The sequence below is a fragment of the Narcine bancroftii genome, chromosome 5, assembly GCF_036971445.1.
Source record: "Narcine bancroftii isolate sNarBan1 chromosome 5, sNarBan1.hap1, whole genome shotgun sequence".
NCBI lineage: Eukaryota > Metazoa > Chordata > Chondrichthyes > Torpediniformes > Narcinidae > Narcine > Narcine bancroftii.
This window is the reverse complement of record NC_091473.1, coordinates 187,224,488-187,240,237: the sequence shown is the minus strand read 5'-3', so window position 1 is coordinate 187,240,237 and position 15,750 is coordinate 187,224,488. Positions and strand designations below refer to the sequence as shown.

At 55.0% G+C, this 15,750-nt stretch overlaps 1 protein-coding gene across 10 annotated transcripts in view; it reads right to left on the bottom strand.

Annotated features, from left to right (window-relative positions):
- The window catches only part of LOC138764368 (aryl hydrocarbon receptor nuclear translocator-like), a 53,555-nt gene that overhangs the window by 1,660 nt on the left and 36,145 nt on the right, over positions 1–15,750 (bottom strand). For 5 of the 10 annotated variants that reach the window (XM_069940212.1, XM_069940205.1, XM_069940206.1 and 2 more), the window contains 6 exons: positions 12,853–12,913; positions 11,890–12,004; positions 11,493–11,595; positions 11,225–11,372; positions 9,101–9,266; positions 2,756–2,901 (listed from right to left, as the gene is read on the bottom strand). In XM_069940212.1, coding sequence (XP_069796313.1) covers positions 2,756–2,901; positions 9,101–9,266; positions 11,225–11,372; positions 11,493–11,595; positions 11,890–12,004; positions 12,853–12,913 — 739 coding nt within the window. The remainder of the gene's footprint in view (positions 1–2,755; positions 2,902–9,100; positions 9,267–11,224; positions 11,373–11,492; positions 11,596–11,889; positions 12,005–12,852; positions 12,914–15,750) is intronic. The other 5 variants (XM_069940213.1, XM_069940208.1, XM_069940210.1 and 2 more) reach the window with 4 other exon arrangements.

The window sequence follows — 15,750 nt, the reverse complement described above, 5'->3', positions numbered from 1 at the left end:
TCCTCCCCTCCCGTCCCTTCCTCCCCTCCCGTCCCTTCCTCCCCTCCCGTCCCTTCCTCCCCTCCCGTCCCTTCCTCCCCTCCCGTCCCTTCCTCCCCTCCCGTCCCTTCCTCCCCTCCCGTCCCTTCCTCCCCTCCCGTCCCTTCCTCCCCTCCCGTCCCTTCCTCCCCTCCCGTCCCTTCCTCCCCTCCCGTCCCTTCCTCCCCTCCCGTCCCTTCCTCCCCTCCCGTCCCTTCCTCCCCTCCCGTCCCTTCCTCTCCTCCCGTCCCTTCCTCTCCCCGCCCCTTCCTCTCCTCCCGTCCCTTCCTCTCCCCTGCCCCTTCATCCCTCCTCTCCTCTCCCCTGCCCCTTCCTCCCTCCTCTCCCCTGCCCCTTCCTCCCTCCTCTCCCCTGCCCCTTCCTCCCTCCTCTCCCCTGCCCCTTCCTCCTCCTCCTGCCCCTCCTCCCTCCTCCTCCCTCTGCCCCTTCCTCTCTCCTCTCTGCCTCCCTCCTCCCCTGCCCCTTTCTCCCTCCTCTCCCTTGCCCCTTCCTCCTCCTCCTCCTCCTGCCCCTTCCTCTCTCTTCTCCTCCCCCACCCCTTCCTCCCTCCTCTCCTCCCCCACCCCTTCCTCCCTCCTCTCCTCCCCTGACTCTTCCTCCCTCCCCACCTTTTTAATTCACGCACCCATCTGTTTTTTGCTTACACTTCGACGACAATCTCAGGTGCTAAATGCTGGTTCCCCTTTACCTCCTATGGACGCTGTGTGACCTGCAGAGTTTCTCCGTTATGCTTGTGTGTAGGGAAACTAGCTCTGTCAGCATGGATAAGTTGGGCTGAGGGGCCTGCACCAGTGCTACCTAACTCCGTGAATATAACAGGAAGCCTGAGACAGGGTGGGGAAAATGGTTGGGGTGGCACGGTTAGCATGACGCTATTACAGCACTGGCAACCCAGGTTCAAATCCAGTGCTGTCTGTAAGGAGTTTGCACGGTCTGCGTGGGTTTTCCCTGGGTTCTCTGGTTTCCTCCCACCCTTCAAAACGTCGGTTAATTAGGTGAAATTGGACGGCTAGGGCTTAAATGCCTGGAATCAGCTCCGACCATGTTGTAAATATAACTTAAATTTAAACCCAATATAAAATTAGATTAGGTGAAGCAGACAGCAGAGGTGTCCACAACATGAGGGGAAGGGGGTGGGGAAAATTGGAGGTGGGGAGGGAGAGAAGGTGATTTAGATGTGGTCTGAGGATGAATCCCCACCCACACCCCCCCCCCCCCCCCCCCCCCCCCCCCCGCCGAGAAAAGTTTGAATCTGGAACGCACTGGCTGAATTGGGGCAGATTGCTGCAACAGTGAAGTACGTGGATGAGCACTTGAATCACCAGCACCTTGGAGGGATGAGAGCCGAAAGCAGGCAAATGCAGCAGTTTGCTCAGGGCTGTGGACCCAGCGTGATTAAATGGGATAACTGGAGACGGGGACGTAGCCCTCTGCATGAACGCGATTGGCCCAATGGCCTGGTTCTGCGCAGTACGTCGCTCGACTTGGGAAAATATCTGACAAGGTGGCTGCCCAGTCGAGGCTCACGGAAAGAGGGGCCTCCTCGGTGCCAAATGTCACTTGCGCTCCTGGAAACGGAACACGAGATTACCTTGGCTGGATAAAAAAGGGGGAAGACCTGGCCCTGGAACATCAGGGCAGAGTGAAAGTTAAACGAGGAAATCTGCAGTGTTGTGTACAAAAGTGCTGGAGAAACACAGCAGGTCAGTCAGCATCCGCACGGAGTAAAGGGTAATCGACATTTTGGGCCCTTCGTCGGGAGCATAGAACACACCAACACAGTATGGGCCCTCCGGCCCACGATGCTGCGCCGACTTCTAGAAATCCCTACCTCACAGCCCTCTATTTTCCTTGCATCCATGTGCCTGTCTAAAGAGATGCCCCTATTGTACCAGCCTCCAGCATCACCCTTGGCAAGGGATTCCAGGCATCCACTGCTCTCTGTACAGACGTCCTCTGGTGTTTGCTGCTCTCACTCTGGGAAATAGGGTGTGGCTGTCTACCTTGTGGGACATCTATTAAGTCATCTCTCATCCTACTTCACTCCAAAAAGCCCCAGCTCTGCAAACCTTGCCTCATGAGACCTGTTCTCCAATCCAGGCAACATCCTGGTCAATCTCCTCTGCCCCCTCTCCACAAGCTTCCACATCCTGTAATGAGGTGACCAGAACTGGATATAATATTCCAAATGTGGTCTGACCAGAGTTTTATGGAGCTGCACCATTACCTCGTGTATTCCCGACTAATGAAGGCCAGCCAACCTTAACCTTTAGGGCGTCATAGGTTATGGGGAGAAGGCCAAGCAGTGGGACCGAGTGGGAAAATGGATCAGCTCATGATTAAATGGCAGGGCAGACTTCAATGGCCTATTTCTGCTCTTAAGTGTTATGGTCCCATAAACCTTCTTAACTACCCTATTCACCACTGACGGAAGCCCCAAGCCTGAAACTTTGACTCCCTTTTTCTTCTTATGGGTGCTGCATGATCTGCTGAGCCTCTCCAGGGCCTGTGTCTATTGCTGATGAGAAGGGCCACAGTTATGCACACCAACACCACCTGAGTTGGTCCCATTTGCCTGCCATCACCAAACCCTTCCTGTCTACAGGTTCATCTCTTCTGAACCGTGTCACCGTCTCTAACCCCCACCCCGTCCCCTTCCCCCCTCTGGCAGCTTGTTCCACATACCTGCCACCTTCTGCAGATCGGGGTTGTTTACCTGAAACACCTCAGGCTGGCTCTGAGGCTGATGTGGGTGCTGCTCAGCGGAGGTCTGGGGATGATGCTGGCCCTGCCACTGCGACCACACCGACGCTCCCTCTGTTGGCCGATTCTGGAACTGGGTGCCTGTCTGCCCAGACTCTGCTGCCAATCACAAGGAGAGGCTGACTTAGTGCAAGAGATATACAGTGCAGAAACAGTCCCTGCAACTCAGCCCTTCCACGCCGCGTGCCACAGCTCGCCCTTCTGGCCTGCCTTCAGCCCGATTCTGTTACTCACTACAGGACGCACGGGGAAAGTATGTCAAGGGTCCAGAGGAGATGCATCAGGATGTTGCCTGGATTGTTGTATGAGGCAAGGTTCAGGAGTTTCCTCTTTGAAGCAAAGGATGAGAGGTGACTCAATCTACAAGATTCTGAGAGGCGTTGTTAAGGTAGACAAAAGGCAGCAGGTTTCTCCCCCAGGGCGAGAGTAGCAAACACTAGAGGTCATGTGTACATAGAGGAACGTTTATTCCTTTTGATTTTCTAGGTTCCATCTCTCTGAATCTGACCTCTCTATAAATATCGTGACAGAAGCTTCTCCCACTGCCTCTGGCAGCTCGTTCCACACACCCACCACCATCTATGAAAACTGGTTCGTATTCTCCACCCACCACGAAGACTGGTTCGTGTTCTCCACCCACCACCCTCTAATGAAGACTGGTTCGTATTCTCCATCTACCACCCTCTATGAAGACTGGTTCGTGTTCTCCACCCACCACCCTCTAATGAAGACTGGTTCGTGTTCTCCACCCACCACCCTCTAATGAAGACTGGTTCGTATTCTCCACCCGCCACCCTCTATGAAGACTGGTTCGTGTTCTCCACCCACCACCCTCTATGAAGACTGGTTCGTGTTCTCCACCCACCACCCTCCATGAAGACTGGTTCGTGTTCTGCACCCACCACCCTCAAATGAAGACTGGTTCGTATTCTCCACCCACCACACTCTATGAAGACTGGTTCGTGTTCTCCACCCACCACCCTCTATGAAGACTGGTTAGAATTCTCCATCCACAACCGTCTAATGAAGACTGGTTCGTATTCTCCATCCACGACCCTCTAATGAAGAATGGTTCGTGTTCTCCACCCACCACCCTCTATGGTTCGTGTTCTCCACCCACCACCCTCCATAAAGACTGGTTCGTGTTCTTCACCCACCACCCTCTATGGTTCATGTTCTCCACCCACCACCCTCTATGGTTCAAGTTCTCCACCCACCACCATCTATGGTTCGTGTTCTCCACCCACCACCCTCTATGGTTCGTGTTCTCCACCCACCACCCTCTATGAAGACTGTTTCGTATTCTCCACCCTCCACCCTCTAATGAAGACTGGTTCGTGTTCTCCACCCACCACCCTCTAATGAAGACTGGATCGTGTTCTCCACCCACCACCATCTATGGTTCGTGTTCTCCACCCACCACCCTCTGTGGTTTATGTTCTCCACCCACCACCCTCTATGGTTCATGTTCTCCACCCACCACCCTCTAATGAAGACTGGTTCGTATTCTCCACCCACCACACTCTATGAAGACTGATTCGTGTTCTCCACCCACCACCCTCTATGAAGACTGGTTCGTGTTCTCCACCCACCACCCTCTAATGAAGACTGGTTCGTATTCTCCACCCACCACCCTCTATGAAGACTGGTTCCTGTCCTCCACCCACCACCCTCTAATGAAGACTGGTTCGAATTCTATACCCACCACCCTCTATGAAGACTGGTTCGTGTTCTCCACCCACCACCCTCTATGAAGACTGGTTAGAATTCTCCACCCACAACCGTCTAATGAAGACTGGTTCGTATTCTCCATCCACGACCCTCTAATGAAGACTGGTTCGTGTTCTCCACCCACCACCCTCTATGGTTCGTGTTCTCCACCCACCACCCTCTATGAAGACTGTTTCGTATTCTCCACCCACCACCCTCTAATGAAGACTGGTTCGTGTTCTCCACCCACCACCCTCTAATGAAGACTGGTTCGTATTCTCCATCCATGACCCTCTAATGAAGACTGGTTCGTATTCTCCATCCATGACCCTCTAATTAAGACTGTTTCGTATTCTCCACCCACCACCCTCTAATGAAGACTGGTTCGTATTCTCCACCCACCACACTCTATGAAGACTGATTCGTGTTCTCCACCCACCACCCTCTATGAAGACTGGTTCATGTTCTCCACCCACCACCCTCTAATGAAGACTGGTTCGTATTCTCCACCCACCACACTCTATGAAGACTGATTCGTGTTCTCCACCCTCCACCCTCTATGAAGACTGGTTCGTGTTCTCCACCCACCACCCTCTATGATAACTGGTTCGAGTTCTCCACCCACCATCCTCTATGAAGACTGGTTCTTGTTCTCCACCCACCACCCTCTATGAAGACTGGTTCCTGTTCTCCACCCACCACCCTCTAATGAAGACTGGTTCGAATTCTCCACCCACCATCCTCTAATGAAGACTGGTTCGTTCTCCACCAACCACCCTCTATGGTTCGTGTCCTCCACCCACCACCCTCTAATGAAGATTGGTTCGTATTCTATACCCACCACGCTCTAATGAAGACTGGTTCGTGTTCTCCACCCACCAACCTCTATGAAGACTGGTATGTATTCTCCACCCACCACCCTCTATGATGACTGGTTTGTGTTTTCCACCCACCACCCTCTAATGAAGAATGGTTCATATTCTCCACCCACCACCCTCTAATGAAGACTGGTTCGTGTTCTCCACCCACCACCCTCTAATGAAGACTGGTTCGTGTTCTCCACTCACCACCCTCTATGGTTCGTGTTCTTCACCCACCACCCTCTATGGTTCGTGTTCTCCACCCACCACCCTCTATGGTTCGTGTTCTCCACCCACCACCCTCTATGGTTCGTGTTCTCCACCCACCACCCTCTATGGTTCGTGTTCTCCACCCACCACCCTCTATGAAGACTGTTTCGTATTCTCCACCCACCACCCTCTAATGAAGACTGGTTCGTGTTCTCCACCCACCACCCTCTAATGAAGACTGGTTCGTATTCTCCATCCATGACCCTCTAATGAAGACTGGTTCGTATTCTCCATCCATGACCCTCTAATTAAGACTGTTTCGTATTCTCCACCCACCACCCTCTAATGAAGACTGGTTCGTGTTCTCCACTCACCACCCTCTATGGTTCATGTTCTTCACCCACCACCCTCTATGGTTCGTGTTCTCCACCCACCACCCTCTATGGTTCGTGTTCTCCACCCACCACCCTCTATGGTTCGTGTTCTCCACCCACCACCCTCTAATGAAGACTGTTTCGTATTCTCCACCCACCACTCTCTATGAAGACTGGTTCGTGTTCTCCACCCACCATTCTCTACTGAAGACTGGTTCGTATTCTCCATCCATGACCCTCTAATTAAGACTGGTTCGTATTCTCCATCCATTACCCTCTATGAAGACTGGTTCGTGTTCTCCACCCACCAACCTCTAATGAAGACTGTTTCGTATTCTCCACCCACCACCCTCTAATGAAGACTGGTTCGTGTTCTCCACCCACCACCCTCTAGGAAGACTGGTTCGTGTTCTCCACCCACCACCCTCTATGAAGACTGGTACGTATTCTCCACCCACCACCCTCTAATGAAGACTGGTTCGTGTTCTCCACCCACCACCCTCCAAGAAGGCTGGTTCGTGTTCTCCACCCACCACCCTCGATGAAGACTGGTTCCTGTTCTCCACCCACCACCCTCTATGAAAACTGGTTCGTTTTCTCCACCTACCACCCTCTAATGAAGACTGATTCGTATTCTCCACCCACCACCCTCTAATGAAGACTGGTTCGTGTTCTCCACCCACCACCCTCTATGAAGACTGGTTCATGTTCTCCACCCACCACCCTCTATGAAAACTGGTTCGTGTTCACCACCCACCACACTCTAATGAAGATTGGTTCATGTTCTCCACCCACCACCCTCTAATGAAGACTGGTTCGTGTTCTCCACCCACCACCCCCTAATGAAGACTGTTTCGAGTTCTCCACCCACCACCCTTTATGAAGACTGGTTCGTGTTCTCCACCCACCACCCTCTTTGAAGACTGGTTCGTGTTCTGCACCCACCACCCTCTATGAAAACTGGTTCGTGTTCTCCACCCACCACCCTCTAAAGAAGACTGGTTCATGTTCTCCACCCACCACCCTCTAATGAAGACAGGTTCGTGTTCTCCACCCACCACCCTCTATGAAGACTGGTTCGTGTTCTCCACCCACCACCCTCTATGAAGACTGGTTCGTGTTCTCCACCCACCACCCTCTATGAAGACTGGTTCGTGTTCTCCTGAAGTCTATAATCTGGTCCTTGGTTTCACTAGAGTTGAATGCAAGGTTGCTGTTGTGACACCACGCAACTGGCCGATTGACCTCCTTCTTGCACCCCTCCTCATTGTTGCTCTGTGGTTCTGTCAATGACCGTGATGTCCCAACGGCCTCTCGGGACCCATTAAATCTTTCCCCTCCCCAAAAGGCCTGTTACAGTGTCTGAATTAAAGCAGTTCTAACCACCTGTATTTGACCCACATTCCTCTAAACCGTCCTATCCATTGATCTGTCCCAAAAGTCTCTTCTACATTGCAAGATCTTCTCTTCTGGCAGCACCTTCCATACACCCACCTCGATGTGAAGAAGATACCCCTCAGGTTCTCGTTACATCTCTGCTCCCTCACCTTACACCTGCATCTCATAATTACTGATTCTCCTACTCTGGGCAAAGGATTTTCTGAAATCGCCCGATGTCGTCCTCTGTTCTCTGCCCTTTTTCTCCTCGATAGATTTCCTTTTAGGAATTGACTACGAGACTTTGGATTCGAACTCACTCCATGCAACTTGCTGCACTATCCTTCGGTCGCCTCAAATTTCTGGCAAAGGGACCCACAGGCAAAAACCTTCCTTTCCCCATCTCTGATGTCCTTTAAACATTTCTTTTGAAGCTTTTCAGTCGTGCATGGAAACAGGCACTTCAGGCTCATTTTGTCTCTCCTTCCCCCCTTCCACCCCACCCCGAGCGTTCCCTCCAGTGCGCCGTGGTTTATGAACCCTGGCCCCACTGAGGAGGAGGAGCATTCGAAGTCAGAGCAGGTTACCTGGTCCTGTTCCGCCATTCAGTGAGATCCCAGTTGATCTGGCCGTGGTCTTGGCTTTGCTGATCCTCCCGTTCCCCAGGACCCTAAATCCCCCTCCTGTGCAGAAATCTGTGTCTTTAATATATTTAAATGAGACAGTCTCCGGATGACCAGTTGCTTGCACTCAAGGGTCAGCAAGGTTCAGCCTGAGCCCATTTGTCTTGGACTTCTCCCCCCCCCAAAAGTCTTTACTAACAAATCAATCAAAGCATTACAGTACAACTATATTAAAACATTACCATCCCATGTCCAGAAAGAAATGAACTTCCCGCGGTGCCCAACGCCCCCGGACCCGCTCCGTCCCTCCTGTGGACACAGCATGCTGCCATTTAAGACCACTAGTGCAATATTTCGGACGGAGCTCTGAGGTACTCGCGACCACGATCCACGGATGGAGAATTTGGCCAGGCCCAGGAGAGAGGCTGTCAGGACATCAGTCATTGACAGATCCACAGAGTGGCAATGAGGAGGGGTGCAGGAGGGAGGTCAATCAGTTAGTTAGTTGTGTGGTGTCACAACAACAACTTTGCACTCAACTTTAGTGAAACCAAGGAGCAGATTATGGACTTCAGGAGCAAGTCAGGAGAACATGAACCAGTCTTCATGGAGGGGTCAGCAGTGAAGAACGTTAAGAGCTTAAAAGTCCTGGGTGTCAACATCTCTGAAGACCTATCCTGGGTGCGATCTTGAAGAAGGCTCGCCAGTGGTTATACTTCGTGAGGAGTTTGAAGAGATTCAGTACATCACCAATTTCTACAGGTGTACCGTGGAGAACTTTCTGACAGGTTGAATCACTGTCTGGTACAGAGATGCCAATGCACAGGACAGGAAAAGGTTACAGGGTTGTGAACTAGCTAGCACCAGACTTCACTCCATCGAGGACATCTACTAAGGCGGTGTGTAGGGCCAGGGAAAAGCAGAGGAGCGAAGGGGAGGGAAAGGCAGAGGAGTGAGGGGAAGGGAAAGGCAGAGGAGCGAGGGGGAGGGAAAGGCAGAGGAGTGAGGGGGAGGGAAAGGCAGAGGAGTGAGGGGGAGGGAAAGGCAGAGGAGTGAGGGGGAGGGAAAGGCAGAGGAGTGAGGGGGAAGGCAGAGGAGTGAGGGGCCAAGGAAAAGCAGAGAAGTGGGTGGGACAGCCACTTACCGAAAGGGGGTGCGCGACTGGCGAGTGTTGGGTAGGTGGTGGCTCCAGCCGAAGATGTGGCCACCGCACTGGCGAGGGGGCTGAAGGGGGCGGCACTGCCCGTGAAGTTGTGAGCCGGCCCTATTCCAAACTGAGGCGACTGTGTCTTCGCTCCCTGTGCTCCCATCTGCAAGAGAAAGAAAAATTCAGGGACGCCTCCCATGGGAGCAGGGTGCCCGCCGACCGGTGGGGGACGAGGGGTGCCCGCCGACCGGTGGGGGACGAGGGGTGCCCGCCGACCGGTGGGGGACGAGGGGTGCCCGCCGACCGGTGGGGGACGAGGGGTGCCCGCCGACCGGTGGGGGACGAGGGGTGCCCGCCGACCGGTGGGGGACGAGGGGTGCCCGCCGACCGGTGGGGGACGAGGGGTGCCCGCCGACCGGTGGGGGACGAGGGGTGCCCGCCGACCGGTGGGGGACGAGGGGTGCCCGCCGACCGGTGGGGGACGAGGGGTGCCCGCCGACCGGTGGGGGACGAGGGGTGCCCGCCGACCGGTGGGGGACGAGGGGTGCCCGCCGACCGGTGGGGGACGAGGGGTGCCCGCCGACCGGTGGGGGACGAGGGGTGCCCGCCGACCGGTGGGGGACGAGGGGTGCCCGCCGACCGGTGGGGGACGAGGGGTGCCCGCCGACCGGTGGGGGACGAGGGGTGCCCGCCGACCGGTGGGGGACGAGGGGTGCCCGCCGACCGGTGGGGGACGAGGGGTGCCCGCCGACCGGTGGGGGACGAGGGGTGCCCGCCGACCGGTGGGGGACGAGGGGTGCCCGCCGACCGGTGGGGGACGAGGGGTGCCCGCCGACCGGTGGGGGACGAGGGGTGCCCGCCGACCGGTGGGGGACGAGGGGTGCCCGCCGACCGGTGGGGGACGAGGGGTGCCCGCCGACCGGTGGGGGACGAGGGGTGCCCGCCGACCGGTGGGGGACGAGGGGTGCCCGCCGACCGGTGGGGGACGAGGGGTGCCCGCCGACCGGTGGGGGACGAGGGGTGCCCGCCGACCGGTGGGGGACGAGGGGTGCCCGCCGACCGGTGGGGGACGAGGGGTGCCCGCCGACCGGTGGGGGACGAGGGGTGCCCGCCGACCGGTGGGGGACGAGGGGTGCCCGCCGACCGGTGGGGGACGAGGGGTGCCCGCCGACCGGTGGGGGACGAGGGGTGCCCGCCGACCGGTGGGGGACGAGGGGTGCCCGCCGACCGGTGGGGGACGAGGGGTGCCCGCCGACCGGTGGGGGACGAGGGGTGCCCGCCGACCGGTGGGGGACGAGGGGTGCCCGCCGACCGGTGGGGGACGAGGGGTGCCCGCCGACCGGTGGGGGACGAGGGGTGCCCGCCGACCGGTGGGGGACGAGGGGTGCCCGCCGACCGGTGGGGGACGAGGGGTGCCCGCCGACCGGTGGGGGACGAGGGGTGCCCGCCGACCGGTGGGGGACGAGGGGTGCCCGCCGACCGGTGGGGGACGAGGGGTGCCCGCCGACCGGTGGGGGACGAGGGGTGCCCGCCGACCGGTGGGGGACGAGGGGTGCCCGCCGACCGGTGGGGGACGAGGGGTGCCCGCCGACCGGTGGGGGACGAGGGGTGCCCGCCGACCGGTGGGGGACGAGGGGTGCCCGCCGACCGGTGGGGGACGAGGGGTGCCCGCCGACCGGTGGGGGACGAGGGGTGCCCGCCGACCGGTGGGGGACGAGGGGTGCCCGCCGACCGGTGGGGGACGAGGGGTGCCCGCCGACCGGTGGGGGACGAGGGGCACCTGACTTATTGCCTCTCCCCAATCCCCACACGGCCCCTGACCTGTGAGATGGGTCCTTCACCCCATCATCACCCTGCTACGCACGTAACGCTGAAGAAAACGTAAGCAGACGCCTGAACAAAACGCTGGGTGGGATGCCTGCCTACATTGCGTCATACCTCAAGCCTGAAATGTGGGTTGTGCATCTTTATTTTAGCTAACAATGTTTGATCAGCTGAGTTTCTCCAGTGAATGTGTTTTTCTGCAGACTTGCTTATTTTTCTTCCATCTCTGCTCTCCCCTTTGCTCCGCAGCAGAACAGCTGGGATGGAGGAGGAAGGTGTGAGAGGTGAGAAAATTACCTGCGCTGGGAATGGCGGGCGGGTCCCACTCCAGGCGCTGCTCGCCGCGACCTGACTGCCAGCCGACTGCCGTGAGATCTGAGCCAGGATCTGCCCCGCCGAGGCTGGCTGCTGCACCACGTTCACTGGGGGGGTCATCCCTGCGCTGCTGGAAGGAGCGGAGGACATAGTCAGTGATGTCTCAGCTCACGCCGAGGGGTTTAATCACGGTCCGGCCAGGAAGACGGGATGGCCCGACCGCACCTGGCTCCTGAGCCGGCAAACGTACCTGTAGCTCTGCGCTGGGCGTGTCGAAGGGAAGCCGGTCCCCTGCTGGTAGATCTGCTGGTTCCCAGCAGCTGGGGCCGATGGAATTGCCTTGCTCTGCTCTGCTGCAAAACACAAATAATCCCCTTCATTTATTACTCATCTTTAAATTCAAACATAACAGGCCCATCTGGTCCACAAGCCCGTGCCACACAGAGAAAACCGGCGCATCCGAAGGAAATCCACGCAGGCCACAGGGAGAGCATACAAACTCCTTACAGACAGCGCCGGATTCGGACCCCGGGTCGCTGGTGATGTAACACCATGATAACCGCACTGTTGCTGAAACACGAGCAGCGGGAAAGTTTAGCTTAGACGGTCACGGGAAAGTGGCACAAAGGGTGGAGAGAGTAACTTGCCTGTGGCGATGCCGGAGTAGATTTCAGCATATCGGGAGTCGGCCTCCCTGCTGTACAAGGGCTCCGTTTTGTTCATGGGCTTAGTGTGTTCTGAAGCAGGAGCTTGAACACTGACCTGAAGGATCAATCGGTAGATAGGGGGGGGGGAGAAAGGCAGGTGAGAGTAAGGCGGGAAAGGGGCAGGCAGGGGGGAGGTCAGGTGGAGGCAGAGGAGAGGGTTAGGCAGGGGCGGGGGAAGGGCAGGCAGGGGGAAGGGCAGGCAGGGGAGGGTTAGGCAGGGGCGTGGAGAGGGCAGGCAGGGGGGAGGTCAGGTGGGGGCAGAGGGGAGGGTTAGGCAGGGGCAGGGGAAGGCCAGGGAGGGGAGATGGAGGACCAGATTTTTTTTTGGGGGGGGGAGAAGGGAAGGCAGGGGGAGTGACATGAACATCTGCATTAGACTTCATTGTGACTTCCCAAGTTCAGCCCACTAACCCCCACCCACAGCCATCCATCCAAGGGATACCAAATGGTAGCTGGACCTGTTCCCCACCCCACCCCCCCCCCATCGCCCTCGCTGGATCAGACCAGAGCTCAAACCCCATGGACTGGATTGTGATCCTAGAGTGAAACCAACCCCCCTCTCCAGGCACAGGGAACAGTGGGACAATTCAGACCAGTGGTCCGCCTTAACGCTTCCCCTCCCCCTCTGCCTTCACACCCCTCCCCCCTCCATCTACATGCCCCCTTCCCACTTTGACTACTGAGATGCCTACCCCTCTCAGATGGGACCCCACTCCCTCCTTGCCGAGACAGGCCCCCCTCCCACTCCGCCAAGACGGGACCCACACTCCCACCCTGCCAAGACAGGGACCCACACTCCCAGCCTGCCAAGACAGGGCCCAAACACCCACCCCGCCAATATGGAACCCCCACTCCACCAAGACAGAACCCCCACTTCACTGAGACAGTGATCCTCATTATTACCTGGCCATGATCATATGTCATCTCCTCTTGTCCTGTCAGAGCAGGCGTCTGTTGCAAATGCCTGTGGAGAACATGCAAGGAGAAGGGGAGTAAAGGGGAGTAAAGCCACTGGGGTGGGGTTGGGGGAATGGCAGGTCTTCCAATATTTGCATCAAACTCAGCAAGTCAGGTGGAATGCGTGGAGAAACAGCCGGGCACTTCAGGTCAAAGGCTCTTGGACCATGGTCTCATGCACTGCCAGATTGAGACCACCGGCAAATTGAAGGAATGGCACCTCATTTTCAGTCAGGGCACCCTCCCCCCGGTTGGCATTAACATGGACTTCTCTGGTTTCTGCTAACTTGCTCTCTCTCCATTCTCTCTCCCTTCACTTTCCTCTTGTCTTCTTTCCCTTAGCTCTCCACCCTCTTCCCTCACCATTCACAGAGGCCCCCCCCCCACCCATTCACTAGTGTGCCCTCCCTCCTTTATTCACCTAATTCCTTCTGCCTTAGGGACTATGCTCCTTCCCCCACCATTTCGTCCTACCTGCCGACATTTTGTCCATACCTTGAAAAAGCGGCTTAAGCTCGAAATGTATCTTTATCTTTGAGTATGTATGTATCTTTTGTCTTTATCTTATAAAGGACACTGTTTGACCTGCTCAGTTTTTCCAGTGTTGGTGTTTTTACTTCAAGTCTGCAGACTTTCGTGCTTTACTGCAGGAATATGGTCACTGTCCGCTCATCCACACTTCCACCTCCTGCTCAGTACATTTCCTGAGGTTGGGTTCTGCCTGGTCTCCTGTCCGATTCTCTCTATTTTGTTTCTTGGGTGCACTTAACAAACCCTACTTGGTTCGGCTGGGAGTCGGAGGAGGAGATTGGAGAGAGTTGGGCTGTGAATCAGAGGAGGAGGAGCTTGCTGAAAGTGAGGAGAAGGTAAGCTATTAAAGTCGGGGGCTTACTGGGGCTTGGGCCTACTTGGTTCGGCTGGGAGTCGGAGGAGGAGCTTGGAGAGAGTCGGGCTGTGAATCAGAGGAGGAGGAGCTTGCTGAAAGTGACAGGGTTAATTGGTCAAGGGGCCAATAACAGGAGTGAAAGGGGAGGGAGCGGCCAGCGAGGAGTGGCTCAGTGAGTGGTGTCAGATGTGGGAACAATGGGTGACCTCCACCCTCCCAAATGGTCACATCTGCACCAGGTGTACCGAGATGCAGTTACTAAGGGAGCAAATTAGGGATATGGAGTTGCAGATTGATGACCTGCGGCTTGTAAGGGAGAGTGAGGAGTTAATCGACTCAACTTTCAGGGCTTCTTGGATCATTGGGATCTCTTTTGGGGAAGGCATGATCTTTACAAGAGGGACGGGTTGCACCTCAATCCAAAAGGTGTCAACATTTTGGCAAGTATGTTTGGTACAGCAGTGGGGCAAGGTTTAAACTAATTTGGCAGGGGTATGGGAACCAGAGTGATAGGGAAAAGGGTAGGGAAGATAAAGTAATGGCCAGGAAAAGCAATGTTGGAGGAAAAAGTAAAAAATCAGATGGTGCAGTGAGTTTTCGGGTCAATGATAGTGTTAAGAAAATTACAAAGAAAAATAGTGGGCAGAAAAATCAAAAGAAAAGGTTACAAAAGTCATTAGATATTAAAAGGACAAAGAGCATAAGGGCACTTTATCTGAATGCCCGCAGTATTAGAAATAAGGTTAGTGAACTTGAGGCGCAAATCGGTACCCATGCCTATGATTTGGTAGCCATCACGGAAACATGGCTACAAGGTGACCCTAAATGGGAATTAAACATTCAAGGGTATCAGGTGGTGCAAAGAGATAGACAGGATGGTAATGGAGGTGGAGTTGCACTCTTAATCAAGGTTACGGAGAGATGCGGGGACGGGGTACTGAACTTTAAGATCAGCCATGATCTCGTTGAATGGCGGAGCAGGCTCGAAGGGTCGAATGACCTACTCCTGCTCCTATCTTCTATGTTTCTATGAGCTCCAGGCAGTAGTGAGGAATGATATAAGATCTAAAGAGCATAATGTTGAGTCCATTTGGGTAGAGATAAAGAATAACAAAGGGAAAAAATTATTGGTGGGTGTTATCTATTGCCCACCAAATAACAATAGTTTAGTGGCACAGGAAAATAGAGATAAGTGAGGCATGTAATAATGATATGGCAGTAGTCATGGGGGACTTTAACTTCCACATAGATTGGGAAAATCAAGTTGGTCGTGGGAGTCTGGAAGAGGACTTCATAGAATGCATCCGCGATAGCTTTCTTGAGCAGCATGTTAAGGAACCCACAACAGAAAATGCTCTCCTGGATCTAGTGTTGTGCAATGAGATAGGTAGAGTAAATGATGTAATAGTCAGAGACCATCTGGGAAATAGCGATCATAGTATGATTGAATTTCTCATTCAGATGGAAGGGGAAATAGTTAGATCTAAAACTAATGTATTATGCTTAAACAGGGGTGACTACCATAGGATGAGGGAGAAATTGGGCAGAGTGGACTGGGAGCACAGGCTAATTGATAAAACAGTTGAGGAACAGTGGAAGATTTTCAAAGAAATATTTTGTAATGCTCAACAAAAATATATTCTGGTCAGGAAAAAGGGCAGCAAGGGAGGGAAAAATCAACCGTGGTTAACAAAGGAAATAAAGGAGAGTATAAAATTGAAGGCGCAGGTGTACAAAGCTGCAAAGAGCAGTGGGAAACTGGAAGATTGGGAAAACTTTAAGAGACATCAAGGGGTTACAAAGCGGGTAATAAGAAATGGGAAAAAGGATGATGAAAGTAAATTGGCACAAAATATAAAAACAGAAAGCAAAAAATTTTATGAATATATAAAACGGAAGAGGGTGGCCAGAGTTAACATAGGACCCTTGGAGGATGAGAAAGGAAAACTGGTAGCAAA